The sequence below is a fragment of the Tribolium castaneum genome, chromosome 1, assembly GCF_031307605.1.
Source record: "Tribolium castaneum strain GA2 chromosome 1, icTriCast1.1, whole genome shotgun sequence".
Lineage (NCBI taxonomy): Eukaryota > Metazoa > Arthropoda > Insecta > Coleoptera > Tenebrionidae > Tribolium > Tribolium castaneum.
In genome coordinates this window covers 24,774,939-24,791,864 of record NC_087394.1, presented here as the reverse complement: position 1 = coordinate 24,791,864, position 16,926 = coordinate 24,774,939, and the positions used below count along the sequence as shown (strand labels likewise).

Below are 16,926 nucleotides of genomic sequence, written 5' to 3'. Positions count from 1 at the left end.
CCGACTCTCCCCATTTACGAAAAAATCACCCAAATTTCAAAAAATCAAGCACCGATAACGACTACATTAACTGCTTTAAACAAAAAATAAAGAAACCGCCCCTAAACCGTTCAATAATTGGCCAAAATGCGTTTGTTTGTTCGCACCAGTGTTGGCACCCCTGTTGACGTTTAAGGTTATGCAATTTTAAATTTTTTGTTTGCGAATTAACAATAATAAAATTGAGATAAAAGACCTTATCTCGTATCAGAATTGATTATCATGATGATAGTAACGTGTAAACATGGTCAGGTGGATGAGAAGTCGCTAAAAAATGGTCCAGAAACACAGTTGAGGAGCCCCCCTAACAAATGAATCGCGCTAAAGAAGTTATTTACGTAAGAAGACCACTGAGCCGAGCAGCTAAGCGAAGACTTAAATATGTAGGAATTTTTTTGTGAGTATAATTTAATTAACGAGAGCTGCTTAATACCAGCGTTTTGTAGACTTGTGTTTGCGCTCTTGCTCGTTTTGTTTGTATTTATCGGATTTCCGCTGATTTTTATGAATTCCATTGCCCTGCAGAGGCTTCTCATGTTCACCAATTGTAAGTTTGAATTCTAATCGAGAATTGGGTGTGATTCAACTCGTAGGGAATTTACCGAGCAAAAGCAGTCATTTTGAAAAATTCGAATTATTGGCCGGTTTGCGGAACTTTTACGTCTCCGTGAACGACTTGAACAGTAAAAAAATAATCTCGCTGGGAGTCTGGCATTTATTACCTTACATATACGAACCGGACGTAATAACAGACTCCGAATTTGATTTCGAGTCGGTTTTAAAATCCGGCAATTCAAGTGTTTTATTTTATTTCCATGGAACGGGGGAAGACCGGTCGTCGGCCTTTGAAAAGTACAAACAATTCCGTGGGTTCTTCCACGTGATCACGTTTGATTACAGAAGTAGGGACGCAGAAATTGTAATTCTTGTTTAATGCACATTTTAAAGGCTATGCTGACTCGACTAAGGCCGAGTTGTCTGAAGATGCGGTCGTGAACGACTGTGTCCAGTTGTACGAGAGGCTTTTGACCAGGACCAACGCCTCGATCATTTTTTGGGGACACTCTTTAGGCTCAGCCCTTGCGACCAGAACTCTGGCCATTATACAAGCGAAACATGTCAGACAACCAATTGGTTTGGTCCTGGAAGCCGCCTTTACCAAAATGAGCGAGGAGCTGTATGTACACCCTTACGGTAAAGTAAGCCCCACAAAAAAATAATTGTGATTGAAATTAAGTTAGCAACGCGCGAGGATTTTTTAGAAATAAAAAGAAACATCGTTTCAAAAAAAAATTATTGCTCTTTTTTTAGCTCTTATTGTCAAGAAATGTTTTTTCACGATTTCAGTATTTATTAAAATCGTTTTTTTTTTTCAAGAGTTACTCAAAAAAAATTCAAAGTTCTTTATTTGTGTCAAAAATTTTGGCACTGGGATTTACACTATAATTTAAAGATAGTTTCTGTTGTTTTGCAAAAATTTTAATCTTTTATCTCGTATACTTTTTTTTTAATTTACTGCCTGTCATAAAATTTTATAAGAGATTTTTTTTTGTATTCATATCAGAAAATCGACATAATTTTAAAACTGTAGGTATTGCACAATTTTTTTTCAAATTGCTACAAATTTTTGCTTTTTTGTATAATCTTAAAGAAATTTAAGAATGTCTACTTTTTTCGTAGTTTTTAATGTTGTGTTTCAACATTCGAACGAATTTCTCTAGGTTGTTTACGTTCACATAAAGACCTTCGGAAACATTTATGTGCGCAAATTTTATGTTCCCTTATTGTTCCTTTTTATTCATTATGTTAATATTTTTTTTATAAAATAGTAAAAAATTGCTGTCCTAACATCTTCCTCTAATTTTGAAAGAAATAAAAATCATTTCTTTTTTACTTTGATTGCTCTTTTTTAATTTTTGTCAAGAAATGTCTGTTTTTTCGAAAAGAATAATTTTACGATCTCAAAATCGCTACTTTTTTCAGGTTTTAAATATCATTTCTCGATTAAAAGCTCTCTATTTGCATCATACATTTCGACTTTTATTGGATTTATACTAATTTAAAGATTTTTTATGCTTTTTCTCAGGATTGTGGCTTTTTGTATTTTTTTAGATCTTTTAAGTCGTTTTTACTTTTTAAATAGTATCTTGATTTTTTTGTTTTTTTTTTCCTACATGAAAAATCTTTTTTTAATTTGCTGCCGTTTCATAAAATTTTAATTTCTAATGCTAATGTTATCTAAATTGTTTTTTTTATTGTTTTTTGCTTCCTATTATTGTTTTTTCTAAAGATGTTGAATTTTCTTTTTCGTTTTGAAAATCTATACATTTTTTATTTTGCAGTCTTTTTGTGTGGTGATATCTAGTTAATGTTGCCAACTTAATTTCAAAGTCATGGCCACCTTTTTAAAAAATGATCTACATTTTGCCAACAATTCAATTTATTGCAATTATTATTTTCAAGGTAGAGATAGGTACTGGAAAAAATGTTGCATGCATCAGTATAGCAATATCAATTGTTTTGTAAACTTTTGTCTAGATTTTCGCCTGGTTGCCGTATTTTGAAGCAACAGTGATTGAACCATTGCAAAAAAATGGTTTTATTTTTGACACGAGTAAACATATTTTAAGCGTTAACGTACCGATTATGATTCTTTGTGCTGAAGACGATAGTGTTGTTCCTTACACGTTTGGAAAAAAGGTAAAAAAAATCCCAATTTATTTTTAAATTATATTGTATCATTTCTAGTTGTACGAAATTGCGAAAAATGAGAGGACAAGTATGAACATCACACTGTATTACCAGTTTGCTTCTAGTCTAGGTTATAACCACAATTTCATTTACAAAAGTTTTTTCTTCCCGTATTTTATCAAGTATGTCGAGCATGTTTCGCATTAAACTGAAAGTAAAACTATGATTTCAGTTATTTTCATTACGTTTGTCGAAATGCAACGGAGGTTAAGACCCTTAATTAAGGTAATAAAAATCGAGAATTGAGTTTGAATTTTTGTGCCCTTGACCCCACCCCTTGCGCCGCATCTGCTCGTCCCTAACAATACTGATGCTAATATTGATTTATCTCTTATTTTATTAATCTTTGATTCGGATGCGCACACTTCCGGTTTGTTTACGTTAAAAAATAGCATTTGCAAAAATTGGCAACATTCTCCTTCTCTCGGTCTCCCACCGGGGAATTTCCGCAGACCAACGCGACGTAATTAAATATAATGCACTTTCTAAAATATGTAATTAATGTAAGTTAGAGTTACGTAAACGCGGCAAGAAAGTGATTTTCGCGACGGGAGCATCAGTTCGGTCGTAAGGTTTCAATTAGGAAGATTTGTTATTTTGTGGACAACGACCTTAAGAATTTGCAAGAAGTGACAAAGCGGGAACTTCAAAAAACGAGTGACAGTTACGTAATTTTGATTGTTTGTAACAAGTAATAACATTAATTGTTGCTTAATATCAATTCAGCAAAAGCATGTTGGTAAGTTTGTGCAACTTTGTGCCGATATTTCCCATCGGTTTCTTTTCAGTTCTGAGCGGAGAACAGACACACTACAATGGGCAAGTCGAAAAAATGCCTCAAAGGGACTTGCATTTATCTGTCCGTATATTTATGACAGAAAATTTGTGAATTGATTGATTTGTTCCAGATTTGCGCTCTTACTTCTCTTATTTCTCCTAGTTTTTGTGATAATTCCGGTTGTGTTCATGTTCAGTGTTGAGATTCAACGGAACATCATTTTTCCAGTTTGTAATAAGTGGTTGACTGAAAGTGTGTGCGTGTTTTATTTTTGGTGTTTTTAGGGTCAACTGAGGATGCGAATTTTTCCGATATTGAGAGTTTCCATTTAAAGGGAGTGCGAAATTTTTATGTAACTGTTGATGATAAAGAAAATGTGACATTAGGAGCTTGGCAAATCCTGCCGAGTAAATTGTTGAGCAATGTTGTTGATAATCACTACTACAACTACGAGGAAATTCTAGCCAATAAGAATTACAGTATTTTGTTGTATCTGCACGGAAATGGGGGCGTACGATCGGTTCCATTAGAATTGTACGCGATTTTGAGGAAGTATTTTCAAGTCATTGCAATTGATTATCGAGGTAAGAGGAAAAGAAGGAAAACAATGACTTTTCCCTAATCGACAAAAACAAATCTAGGCTGACTAGTTCAATACAAACTTAAGCAAATAATAATATTAAGTCTAGTTTTGTGTTTCAAAAACTAAGGGGAAGCCCCCAGACTGCATTAAATTTTAGAAGTTTTTAGACGAAACATAATTTAAACATTGTTTGATATACGACATTAATCAAATTTCGATTAATTAATAATTTATTTTAATATGTTTGAATTACCTTATAATTTTAATTAATCAATTGTGCTTATAAGGAACTGTAGAAAAATTCACTTGCATGGTGAAAAATAAATACAGATTAATAATATTTGAGATACAGTAAAAATACTTTTAGTAGACTCACCCTGTATATTTCTTTATTTTTTTTTATTTTATTTTTTTATGCAATGACGTTACTTTTAATTTTCTAAGTCAGGTAGAGAACAAAATTATTGTCTCTACTGACAAATTAAGCAATGAAGGCAAAAAAATATAATAAAAAAATTAGAAAATTTAGAAAATAAAGCTGGTAATGTTGAACTTGATGTTTGGATTGTTGGAAGCTAAAAATTATATATTTTTTTAAACTTATAGTTTTTGGACAATTAAATGCAGTTTATACACAAACATCTGACTACTTTTATGACTGAATGTCAGAGGCAAAAGACCTGAGGCTTTTCATTATCGCCGATTTCTTGTCTAATACCAAAATGGAAAGTGTGTTATTAAAAAGGTCACAATTATCAATACTCTTAGGAATATGGCAAAATCAGTAGCAATGTATTCAAAAAAAATCTCACTCGTGCTCCATCAATTTTTCCGAATAATTTAAATAATAAAATAATAAAGTAGAAGTATGTTATTTGGAGTAAAACTGTTGATTTATTTACTTCACTACTTTTGGCAAAATAAACATTCAGCTTTACTTCATACACGATTTTTTTAAATTGACAGGCGTTGTAGATTTAAAGTCCAGTATAGTGTGAGCCAAATCAAATGTCATAGTATATTTTGGACTAAATTGAACTTTCTTATTTTAAATCAGGACCCATGTTTTTCTTTTCATAATTGGAAAGATATTAGTTATTTTAATACACAGGTGTAATATGTACTAGTTCTACTAAAAATTATTGTTAAAAAAATATAAACAAAGGTAATAAAATTGTAGCATCTGGTGTCAATAAAAAACATTGACGTTATAAATAATCTTGTTACAATTAAACCTTTTTTGTAAAAGAGTGATGATTTTAATTACTTAAGAGATGTGTTGCAAGCATATGTATTTCAAAAAGTTTGGCAATACTTTTTTCTTTTATTTGCCCCTTTTTGTAACAGCAGTAAATCAATATTGGCTTGTCTTATTTGGATATCACAACTTATTTTTTTATTTGATAATTTTTTCGTTTCAAGTAAGAGTAGAACATATTACACAAATTTTAAAAAGAAAAATACAGGTTCCAACAAATAAGACAGTGGAATATAGTCCAAAATCGAGCCCAAAACATATTCTATGACAATAAGAAAAATTTTATAATCGCCAGCTTATACTACATTAAAAGCCACATGTAATAATTTTTTAAAAATTTTCAAATCCGCCAATAAATAAAAATTCTAACCGCCTGCCATTTTTAAAAATCACCCTGTAGAATATAATTTACTATTAAACTTTAAATTTTGATGCTATTAAAATAATTCTGTATTAAACCCAATCCCAGTGACAAATTTTGAGCCAAGAAAACCTACCAGAAAATATCAATTTGTGCTCTATTTCAAAAAAATTCAAATTGCGCAGTTGCAAAATTCTGATATGAACTGACATGGGATATATTAGTTGAGAACACTGATTGAGAAGAATTTTGTATTCAGCGGAAAACATTTTTTTATTAAAAAAAAATATGTCCCAGTACTTTGTGACATAATTAAAAAAAAATTAATTTTTATTTTTAATATTTTTATCTTTTTACAAAAAATATTTTTCTAAACTCGGAAACCCAGTTTTTAAATATTTTCAATGCTATAAAGTTTCGGGACTTCCCCTCAAAGATGCATTAGTGGTTTGAAAGTGAACTTTGAATTGCTTTTTCTTTAAATGCAGGCAAAAAATTTTAGTATTTACGGTTGTTTATGGTGTAAATGATTGTGAAAAATATTAATTCAAAACAATTTCTTGAATAATTTGCTTCATTTGGAGTAAAAAAATCTTAAAAACTAAACAGGAAATAACAAAATTTTAGATATTTTTGTTCAAAATAACGCTAATTTTTCGAAAAATTGTGTTATCTGCCAAAATCATCTTTTCCATAAATGTCAATAAACACTGAAATTTTTTGTCTGCGTTTAGAGAAATTTCAGTTCAAAGAGTGAATTTCAAGCCAATGTATCTTTGTGGGGAAGTCCCCAATCTTTATTTTTTTATACATTTGGACTAATGAAGTGATTCTCTACAATGCCCTGGAATTTGGAATTCGCTAATTTTGAAAGTGCGGGTAAATGTTGGTAGCATTGATTATTTTTAATAGTATGTAATTACAAAAATTATTTATCAACAGAAATGATCATCCATTTTTGAATTTTTCAGGTTATGGCGACTCGACAAAAGCCGAACTGACCGAAGAGAACATCGTGCGCGACATCGTCAATTTCTACAAATGGCTTCGGGGAAAAACCCAAGCCCGAATTTTCTTCTGGGGCCACTCTCTCGGCACCGGCGTCAGCACTCACACCATATCAAACCTAAAAGTACAAAACCACGTACCCTCGGGCCTCGTTCTCGAAACCCCATTTTCGTCAGTACCTGACGTCATGGAGGAGCATTTTTTTGTTAAAGTACTCCTCTCAATAAACGTGGTCAAGCGTACTCTGAAAATTTTATCAATAATTGACCACGTTTCGATTAAATTCTTGTTATTTTACTTTACGTTTTGTAGTTTCTATCATGGCTGCCTTGGTACAGGCAAACCATGTTAGACCCGGTCGTGAAAAACGGATTCGGATTCGAATCCACGAAATACGTCGTGGATGTCGATTGCCCAATAATGATTTTGCATGCCAAAGACGACACAATTGTCAGTTACCAGTCAGCGACCAAACTTTACGAAACTGCCGTAAAAAATCGTAATTTTACAACGCAGGGAAACGTCACTTTCCACTTGTTTGATGAGTCAAGGGGCTACGACCACATGTTAATTTATTTGGCCCCCGAGCTACCGACTTATATCAGGTTTTGGGTTTTTACGTTATTTTTTCTTAATTACATGAAACTACTTTCCAGTGAATTCATTGATGAGTGCATCAAGTTTGAACAAACGCTGAACCAAACCCAAGTGTGACAATTGGCGATTTCACAATAAACCCTTTTTAAATGAATTGTGTTTTATTCCCCCCTTAGCAAATCAATTTCAATTCGAACCGCGCGCCACTTCGCCGGCTTCTGATTGGCCATCGGCCGGGCTGGTCGAATTTTGTAACATGGCGGCGATGGCTGCATAATGAAAATTTGTAAAAGTGACTAAGGTGAGATTATTAAATGGAGTTTCCAAAGATAAAACTCAAACACATTCCTTGAAGTGCGAAGTGTCGGTTTAGTGATGTGGACGACGTAATCGCAAATTTATTCGTCGATTTTCATTAAAAAAACATCAAAATGAGGTAAGTATCGGTTTTTACAATTAAATAACAACTCTACCTGTGATTAGTCACGACAGACAGGTATTTAACACAAAAAACGGCTCGTTGTGGAAATTAATTTAATAACTCTGGTTACTAACACACTAAAATGGAGTAACCTGCCAGCAACTGTGACTATTGTTCGGCAAAACAATTTTTTTGACAGTTGTTGAAAGGATTTGTTGTTGGTTGTTGTTTTCATTACTTTCGCCGGTGATTAACGAAAAAGGCATGCTTTTGTTTTGTTTTCCTTCTTTCTTATCGATTATTAAAGGTTGGGTGTGTTGAACTCACCCTACGAGGGCTTCCGGAAAAATATTTTTTTCGGTTCTCTTCCTTGGTATTTTAATTCGTTTCGCAGTCTCGCGTTTTTGTTCCAGACACATATGGTGGAGTGTTTACATTATCGGGATATTTTAGATGCTGATTTAGCTTTTTTCGTTCTGTTTGGACAAATGACACTGACATGCTCTTGTTCTTGGTGGTAATTAAAATAAAACAGCTCATTTTTATGGGGCTGCAACTGGCAACGCTGTCTATTTGACAAGGGTGGAAAAATTTGTAAATCAATTTTTGACAATTTGTTGCATTGTTGCCAGTTTTCCAAAAGTGTCAACCGGAAATTGGACAATTCAAGGATGTCACACTTTTTACGCATTTTGCGGTTAATTTATACCTTACCTCCAAATATAATTGCCTTGAAACGCAATTATTTCAGCAAGTTTTAAAGGTCTCTTGACGTAAACTACGCGACATAAAAAATGCACCACATTTCAGTACTTTGTATAATTATAACACTGGTTCTTGTAGCAAATTTTTGAGACTCATTTCACCCCAAAAAACCTAAATTCCATTCCATTTAGAGAAAATGGCAACAGCGCATTTGAATTTTTTTGTGTCAATTGGTCGGAAAATTTTGAGAGCAAATAAAATCATTTCGTGTAAAATAACCTTTAGATAATAATCTCTTTTTAAATTTATCACTACAGATATCTGAAGGTTAGGACGACGTACAAATAAAACGTTCCCGTTCTCGATAGTTCCGTTAATGTCGTTAGAGAGCGCAGTCGTTCCGTTACCGTCTAAGTTTTCAGAGCAACGAATTTGAAAAAGCAAAGAGGCAGATAGAGTATTTTTTGAATAGTAACACATAAACATAATGCAAAAAAATTATCGTAAATTTTATTTACAAAAGTTCAAGCTTCACCAATTTGCACTGTCCCATACTTATCAAAACGCTGGGAATACGGTGATACAAAAAAAGTGTAACAAAGTTGTAGAGAATAAAATTTCTTACAAAAAAGTCCCCAACACCTATTTCCTTCTTCAATGGTTTAGGTGTAAATTAATTTTTCATTATTTGAAAATGAAACAAATCCCTCACTTGAGGGAACGTTTTTGGGGCCTAAACCATTGAAAATAGACATATGGTCTCGTAGATTTTTTTTAAAGAAAATTTGATTCTCTACAAATTTCTTCCTAATATTTTTCTTGTACTCCTAATTGTATTAGCAGCGACTTGAAAAGTACGGGACGAAGCGCAAATTTTATATTAAAATTTTTTTTTTTCATGTTTCTTATGAGAATTTTAGTCGCCAGTTTTTGTCTGCCCCTTAAGAGTGCAAAGCTCAACATTTCTGCATTTTTTCTAAGTAATTAGTGAAGTGATTGGATTTAAATTAATTTTCAATGATTTTCAAATTTTGATGTCCTATTTTTTTCATCAGTAAAATCTGTTTCAAAACTGTAAAAACTACTGTCACTTCACAATTGGTTCTTTTAATTAGTGGGTTTTCTTAGCGGTAAATTTGTCAGTAAAGAATCATACGAAAACACAGAAAATTTTAATTTGTGGCCTATTTACCCTAAAAATTGTAAGTGCGCTATTGCAATTTTTTCTATAGTTTTGTAACAGCAATTACATACGTAGTGAAGAGCCAAATGATGTGAAATGTCCATTTTCTATGTCGCGTTGTTTGTTTTATCTGGCATGTAGGCTTCAACAATTGAAGTCGCCCACAAAACTGGACTTTACATTGTAGTTAGTTGCAAATTTTTGTCCTGCCTCTGTATGAAAATATCTCGGATATAAAGCGTAGCTTTCATTCGTGACTTCCGCATCACACGCTAAAACTCTGCGATGTTTCAGTATTGCCGAAATGAGTTCCAGTCAAGAAGTTCGTAGAAGGTATCGTCCTGGCATGATATGTGGACATTTACTATGTTTCTTATCACTTTTGCATGTGCATGTGATAATATATTTATTCGCATGAGTTTTTCAACCTTTAGCTTAATTGTGTAATAACTCTTTTCCGGTTTCGAATCGTTTTCAAAATAAAGTGCGTTGACCACGAGCGTCACTCATTTTCAATTTCGTTAGACCTCCTTTTGCGGAAATTAGATCCTGGGAGGGAATTAACTGACTTTTACTCTTTTGTGTGAAAGTGAAACATTATTCAGGTGATGCTCGACCATTGTAATATTATAATTTGAAATGACGCATAAAATCCTTATTAGATCTTAACAATGATTCTGATTTTGGAATACTTAATTATAATGCATGCCGAAACTCTGACCGGATGCGGAAATCAAGATAATCGAAGCATCTTTTTGATGACAGTAAAAATAACGATTTCATTTTGCCAAAACGGTTTTTTCTGGTTATCGACAATTTTCAATTTGAAACGAATCTTACACCACTTATCTTGTTTTTATTCTGTTTGAAAATTAATTTTTCACAGGTGGTGAGGCTTTGAACAATCGTTATTACTATTTTTAACTATAATTACTAAAGTGTTATCTCATTTTTTGTTTTCCCTCTATTATCACGAGGAAATAAAGCATGGTTATCACCGAAATTCTAATTTCCGCCCATGATTTAACCAAAGCGGTATTTTCCGATACGCATTGTTTTCCCCATTTTTGCGTTTAAGACAATGCAAGCAATTTTTTGCCAGTCTTCAAGGCCTTGGCCGAAATCTAATCACTTGGAAGTCGATTTGCATGCGGATTCCTGACGCCGAGCGTTACTTTAAAACCACTTAGCCCTTATTGTCGCCGATTAAGGGCCAGTTGGAGTCGGTGTTTGTGTATGGGTCGTGTCAGTCGCACATAAACAAAGCGTACGACCCTCCTGCTTCATATTAATATTGAACTTTGCTACCAAACTTCCTGATTAATACTACAACTATCTGTGTCAGCATAATTTCCAGTCGGTTGTGGCTTCGCTTTTGGTTCACGTGTGGTTTTTTATTTTTCTTCGTGTAATAAAAATTGTTTGTGTGATTGGTCGTCGAAATGGATTTCGATAGGGATAATTTGTGTAAGGAGATTGAAGAGGAATTTAATGTTACGTTGCGCAAGAGTCTGCGAGAAAGCTGGCAAGATTACTGGAACTGGTCAGTTAAATTTTAAATTAAAAAATTATGTATCACAAAACTAGTTTCAATCGCATTTGATTGAAACATGAAACAATTTCATTGTTTGGCATTTTTGGGTACTTAAACTTTATTCATTTCATCAATTCTTCAAATCTGAGTTAAATGTTATGACTTAATCACACATTCCTCACAAATGATTAATCCACATGTTTTATCACGTATCGTGTTTATGTTTTTTGTCTTTTGTAATGCTTTAATTTGCTAATCAGCTTAAAAGTTACATATTTATTTAACTTTTTAGAAAACGTGACCGTAAAACTGTAACTGCATTACCATAATAAATATCTAAAGTTTTATCAAGACTTTTATTGGATTTGGGTCGTAAATCTATGAATATAAAATTTTGTAATTTTTGGGAATGTTATCCACGTGGAGTGTTTTCAAATAACACAAGTACATACCACGTAGGAATTGTCAAGGAATATTTATTGTTCCACAATTTCAAAACAGTAGTGTTCTTAGAACCATATATCAGGTAATTTCAGTGTTATCAGCTCCGATCCAATCAATCAAAGGCTTAAAAAGAGTTAAATAAACAACAAATAAATGCAGATTGAAGTTTAAACTATGATATTCAAATACAATTTTAAATTGTATAAATCCTAGGATAAATTATGGCTTAATTTTGGATCACAACGCTACGTTTATTCCTGCGTAGAATTGAAGAGAATATTTGTATCCTTATCACTTCAATGATTTAATGATAAAAGGCAAAATACTTCTGTATCCTGATCCTGAGAAATCTGCTTTTATGTATTATCAAAAAAAATGTATAAACGGATGTAAAATCACTGATAAAATATCTCATTTTTTTGGTACTATCTTTTTTGGTTTTTGGTTGTTTGCAACACTCAACCGGATATGGTTTTGTTTGACAAATTAACATTTGACGTAACAAGATTGTTAATTTGAATGCAATATCATGTCAAGTTGCTCTACTCCAGTTCTACCACTTATTACAAATTCAAAATTGCCAACTGAGTCAATCATTGTTGATCACTTTGTCTTCCGTCATACAAATAAAAATAAAACTTTTTCGCATAAGTTTTTGAGTTCTGTTTTTATGCTAACAAATTTTACGCATACATTTTTAATTCATTTTGATTTCTAAATAGGGATTTAGACCATTCTTGCATGTTTATTCAAATTCAATGTAATAAATAAATGTTATAGAATATCCTGATTGGTATGATTGACATATTTTTTTTGTTATTTTTCGTTATAGTGAACAATCGATAGCTAGCGCAAGAGCTAGTGTTATGATCTACGATGACGTCAATAAGAAATGGATTCCCTCAGGAACATCGTCGGGATTATCAAAAGTTCACATATACCAACATACTGTACAACAGACATTCCGTGTCGTCGGAAGAAAACTCCAGGATCATGAAGTACGCCACTGTTCCCCTCCTTCATGTTTTATTGGTTAATTTTTTCGTTGACTGTCAATAGGGGATTTTATCTAAAAAATGATGTATTTTTGGACGCCTAAGTCTCAAAAAACGCCATACAGGGTGTTCCAAGTTTTAGGGCCGAGACAAAAATAAACATTTCTAGTCCAGTAAAAAAATAAATTAATAATCTAAACGACAGGGAAGTAATTATGCTACCATTTGATACGTTGATGTTGATTAAAATTTTTAAGGTATTGCTGTGAGACATCTAAAAAATGAAAAAAATACACATGTAATTCTTTAACTATACGGAAACCCATGGCAGTAGTTGTCAAACTAATCACTGTTGCATTAATTAATAGAAATTGGTAAATTGATTTGGTATTGATTTCACAATTTGTATAAAAAAGTTTGCGGTCAACGAAAAAATGTTGTAATCAACTCGTTTATGGGCGATTATTAATCTCGACTATTAAAGGCACTCACTCGCTACTGTTCGTTCGTGCTTTAAACAGTATCGATTATTAATCGCCTTCAGTAACAATTAGTTTATTAAATTAACTATAAAATTTTCAGGTTGTTATAAATTGTGCCATTTTAAAAGGACTGAAATACAATCAAGCAACTGCCACATTTCACCAGTGGCGTGACAATAAACAGGTTTACGGGTTAAACTTCAGCTCAAAAGAAGATGCGGACCTCTTCGCCAGGGCAATGTTCCACTCATTAGAAGTAACTAAATTAAATACGAATCCCCAATTTTCAATTAAAAATATTTTAAACAGGTACTTAGTAATATAGTTCGACAACCGACCCCCCAATACGCCCCCCAAATGCCCCCACAAATCCAGCAACCTGCGATCCCCCAACAACAATACGACGAAGACATGGGGTATCGCACGATGACACGCGAAGACGTCGCCATGATCCAGGAACGGCGGATATCCAACTCGCTGATGTCGCCCCAACAAACATCGCCGATGACTCCCCAGAACAACGTGCCTGTGGCACCGGCGATGCCAATGTCGGTGGCGGCCGCCGCCGTCCCCACGCCAATTTCACCACCGTCGAGCGGCCACCAACGGACGGTGAGCGCGCCCCCGGCACCGCCACCACCTCCAGGAGGCCCCCCAATGCCCCCGACAGCCGGAGCAGCACCGCCGCCACCACCCCCACCCCCAATGAACATGTCGCGGTCGCAGAGCAGCGACGGCGGAGAGGTCAACTCCTTGGCAGCGCAGCTCCAAAACGCGAGGTTGAAGAGGAATAATAAGGTAAAATATCATGTGCTCATTTTTCCAATATTTATTTTTTTTGTTTTTAGAATACGCCGCCCCCGACTGAGAACAGCGGCTCGTCGACAAGCAGCGGTGGGAGTAGTAATTACGGGACGCTGGGGCGAGGAGGTGGCGGAAGTATGGCTTCGATGATGGACGAAATGGCTAAAACTTTGGCTCGACGAAGAGCGGCTGTATGTTGTTTTGTTTTTTTTTTCGTGGGGGAAATTTGGTGTTAAATGTTTTGGTTTCAGGTTGAGAAAAAAATCCCCGATAAGGATGAGGAAGAGAAAAAGGCCGTTTGGGAGAAAACGAATACGTTACCGAGTAATACGTCAAAGTTTTCCGAATCACCGAAAAGTATCCGAAAACGGTTCGGCTCCGCTTCCGAGGAGACAATCTTAAAAGTGAACGGCCTATCGGAAGTTTCAGGGCTGTCGCTTGGACCAACCGAATTAGAAAGTCTCAAAAACGAAATAGTAAAAGAAGTGAGGAAGGAAATAACGAAAATGAAACAGGATATAATAGACGGTAAGTATTAAAGCGATTAGTAATCAAGAAGTCTTCAAGATAATCTAGATTATTAATTGTTGATAACAGTATTTTTCCGTTGATCGCACCTTAAGTAATTAAAAAAATTGAATCCATTCATAGAAAGCGAATAATTTTTTTTAAATTCATGTATTAATTTAAATTTAATTATATGTTTCTGAAAACCGGTCTTTAATTTCAACGATTAATTCCAATTCGTTGGTCGACAAATGTCAAATTTTTTAATTGTTTGGTTGGTTGCCTATACTTAAATCGATTAGAGCTTGGAAAAAACTGAAGTACACACCTAGGCGGAGCCTAATTGCACGCAGAAGTGAGAGGGGACGACAGATCTTGCGAGATTAAACAGATATATGTTGAAAAAATGGCTAATTAGTATCTTGTCATCATTGGAAAAAAAGAACAATTAAGACTTCCATTTTTGTGCTTAACTGGACGTTTCTTATCAGTTTTATCACCGTTCGAGAGTTGGTCCGAAATTTTTGGATCATTTTGTATACAGTTTCCAAAGTTTCGTGCAAAACTCTTGGAGATACAAAAGCTACATTTGCGTCTTCATCTTCTATGTTTTTACACATTTTTTTCTAACCAAATTCACAAGTGGCAAAAACAGTATAAACAACTGGTTGACATGAAAATGTGTTTCACAGTCTGCATAATTTTTTTGGATTGTAATTTATGTGATTTTAATAATTTCTTATTTTTTTGTTCAAAATTTCAAAATATTGTTATTCACTCATTGATCTCACTCGCACTATCTTTTTGCGAATAAACGTAGATAATGATTGTTATGGTGGCATAACATTTTAGAACAAAAGCACGCAAGCTTCAAAAGACGAACTTTAGGTTTTATCGAAGGTTTAATTAAGTTGAATATTGTTAAAATAGTCTGTAAAATCGTAAATTAAAGAAAAAACTTACGTTACTTGTGCGCATTTAGACTCCGCCTTGTTGGGTACTTATAGCTTTTAGCACCTCTAATAATTCTAAACGGTCAACGGAAAACATTTTTTGGTATGTTATTAATTATTAATTATTTTTTCAGCAATCAAATCAGAACTGAACCGAAGGTAATTTCTTATTGCCTTATTTTGTGCGTGAAATTTTTTTAAAGTTTTACACTTGGAACAAATCATGCGACAGTTTCTAACATTAAACAGTAGTAATCGGTATTAACGTAAACAATGTACGTTTATGGAACGAGTATGTTATTAATGTTTCCTATTTGCTGTTCTGTACGTTTTTCGTAATTATTAGTCAACGGCGTTGATCGACGGGTCTAGACACATGAGGTTGAATCTTTTTAATTATTACAATAATTATTTAATAGCTTTATTTGTGATGGACGATGCATGTGTCAAGTACAGAATAGCGGAATTTTAAAGTAATGCTAATAGATGTCGTGGATATAGAGCACTTTTATTATAAGTTCTAACATAGTATTTATTTTATTATAAGTTAATTAGGCATTTAAAGATTTTCAGTGATTCCTATGTAACACCTAATCAAACAGTGCTACAACTTTTGTAAATATTTATATAGGACTTCCAATGACCTACATATGTATTTATTAACAGCTGATTCGTTGCCCTAGAAAACGCCAAAAAATTGTCTTACCCCGAGTGGTTGTACGCATTTAATGCTTCTTTGGTGCCAACAATGTAAGACAGTTTTCGGGCCACTTTTTTCTATTTTGTTCAAAATGAAGGGAAACAATGATCGTGTGTATATTATAGAATCATAAGTTAATAGATGCTTATTAGATTAGTGTCAAATCATATATACATCGAACGTTTCCATTTATCATTCTTCACATTTTATATGAAAACAAACCATTGGTAATCCTGCATCAGACGGCAGTTTTGTACACTCTCGCTGTCGTGTTTGTGAATAGTGGATTGTTATCGAAAGCTCACCCAAAAAACGACGCATTGAGCGAAAAATATTGTATTACATACAGACATAATCAGTGATTGCAATTTTATATATAATTTCTTAAGTACATATGTTATAACTTTGTGATATATAACTGCATTTGAGTTTATTGTATATTGTCTAGCACTTTTTTGTTTTGTCTTCTTAGATTTATTTTGTATGTGATCTCAAGTCAAAATTAGCACAATTTTTCTAATTTTTTATATTTAAAAAAATCGATTTTAATTCGTAACTACGATTACGTTTCAAATTTTACAATGTATTTGAAATAAACATTTGAAGTACGTAACTGGTTTTTTGTAGTGGATTAGTCTTTGTCTTGTTTCACCTCGATTATTTATTTTTGTGTGAATTCGTGACTAATTTATTTTCCCAATAAAGTATTAAACGTTTCCCTTTTGTCTTATTTACCCACAATTTATCCGTAGAGAAAACAAAGCAACTTCGACACAATCTTATCTTTTGCGTATATTGTACAAAATGTGCTTTTACGATTGCA

The 16,926-nt window shown here is 33.5% G+C and overlaps 3 protein-coding genes across 9 annotated transcripts; all 3 read left to right on the top strand.

Annotated features, from left to right (window-relative positions):
* The first annotated feature begins 122 nt into the window (after positions 1-122).
* Positions 123-2,912, top strand: LOC103312484 (protein ABHD12B). 2 transcript variants are annotated; one of them, XR_010333722.1, is made up of 6 exons: positions 123-436; positions 486-586; positions 633-941; positions 988-1,216; positions 2,578-2,739; positions 2,788-2,912. XR_010333722.1 is itself a non-coding variant. In XM_015978559.2 (5 exons), exons 1-5 carry the CDS (start codon positions 351-353, stop codon positions 2,601-2,603), a joined length of 768 nt encoding a protein of 255 aa, XP_015834045.1. In that variant the 5' UTR covers positions 123-350; the 3' UTR covers positions 2,604-2,733. The 2 variants fall into 2 exon arrangements, 1 of the variants encoding a protein (XP_015834045.1); XM_015978559.2 differs by lacking the exon at positions 2,788-2,912 and having other exon boundaries at positions 988-1,233; positions 2,578-2,733.
* A 50-nt stretch (positions 2,913-2,962) lies between these two features.
* On the top strand, positions 2,963-7,529 carry LOC103312483 (lysophosphatidylserine lipase ABHD12). Of its 3 annotated transcripts, none has more exons than XM_015978558.2 (7): positions 2,963-3,015; positions 3,579-3,649; positions 3,699-3,799; positions 3,853-4,152; positions 6,742-6,989; positions 7,091-7,383; positions 7,435-7,529. In XM_015978558.2, exons 2-7 carry the CDS (start codon positions 3,606-3,608, stop codon positions 7,490-7,492), a joined length of 1,044 nt encoding a protein of 347 aa, XP_015834044.1. In that variant the 5' UTR covers positions 2,963-3,015; positions 3,579-3,605; the 3' UTR covers positions 7,493-7,529. The 3 variants fall into 3 exon arrangements, with proteins under 3 accessions (XP_015834044.1, XP_008191427.1, XP_008191426.1); XM_008193205.3 differs by lacking the exon at positions 2,963-3,015 and adding an exon at positions 3,056-3,525; XM_008193204.3 differs by lacking the exon at positions 2,963-3,015 and adding an exon at positions 3,056-3,529.
* An 82-nt stretch (positions 7,530-7,611) lies between these two features.
* Positions 7,612-16,716, top strand: ena (enabled). Of its 4 annotated transcripts, XM_015978557.2 has the most exons (8): positions 7,612-7,811; positions 9,979-10,017; positions 12,495-12,660; positions 13,240-13,395; positions 13,449-13,937; positions 13,988-14,134; positions 14,195-14,471; positions 15,538-16,716. In XM_015978557.2, the coding sequence occupies exons 1-8, from the start codon at positions 7,807-7,809 to the stop codon at positions 15,564-15,566; spliced, it is 1,308 nt and encodes a 435-aa protein (XP_015834043.1). In that variant the 5' UTR covers positions 7,612-7,806; the 3' UTR covers positions 15,567-16,716. The 4 variants fall into 4 exon arrangements, with proteins under 4 accessions (XP_015834043.1, XP_008191425.1, XP_970236.1 ...); XM_008193203.3 differs by lacking the exon at positions 9,979-10,017; XM_965143.4 differs by lacking the exons at positions 7,612-7,811; positions 9,979-10,017 and adding an exon at positions 10,634-11,227.
* Positions 16,717-16,926: the final 210 nt, after the last annotated feature.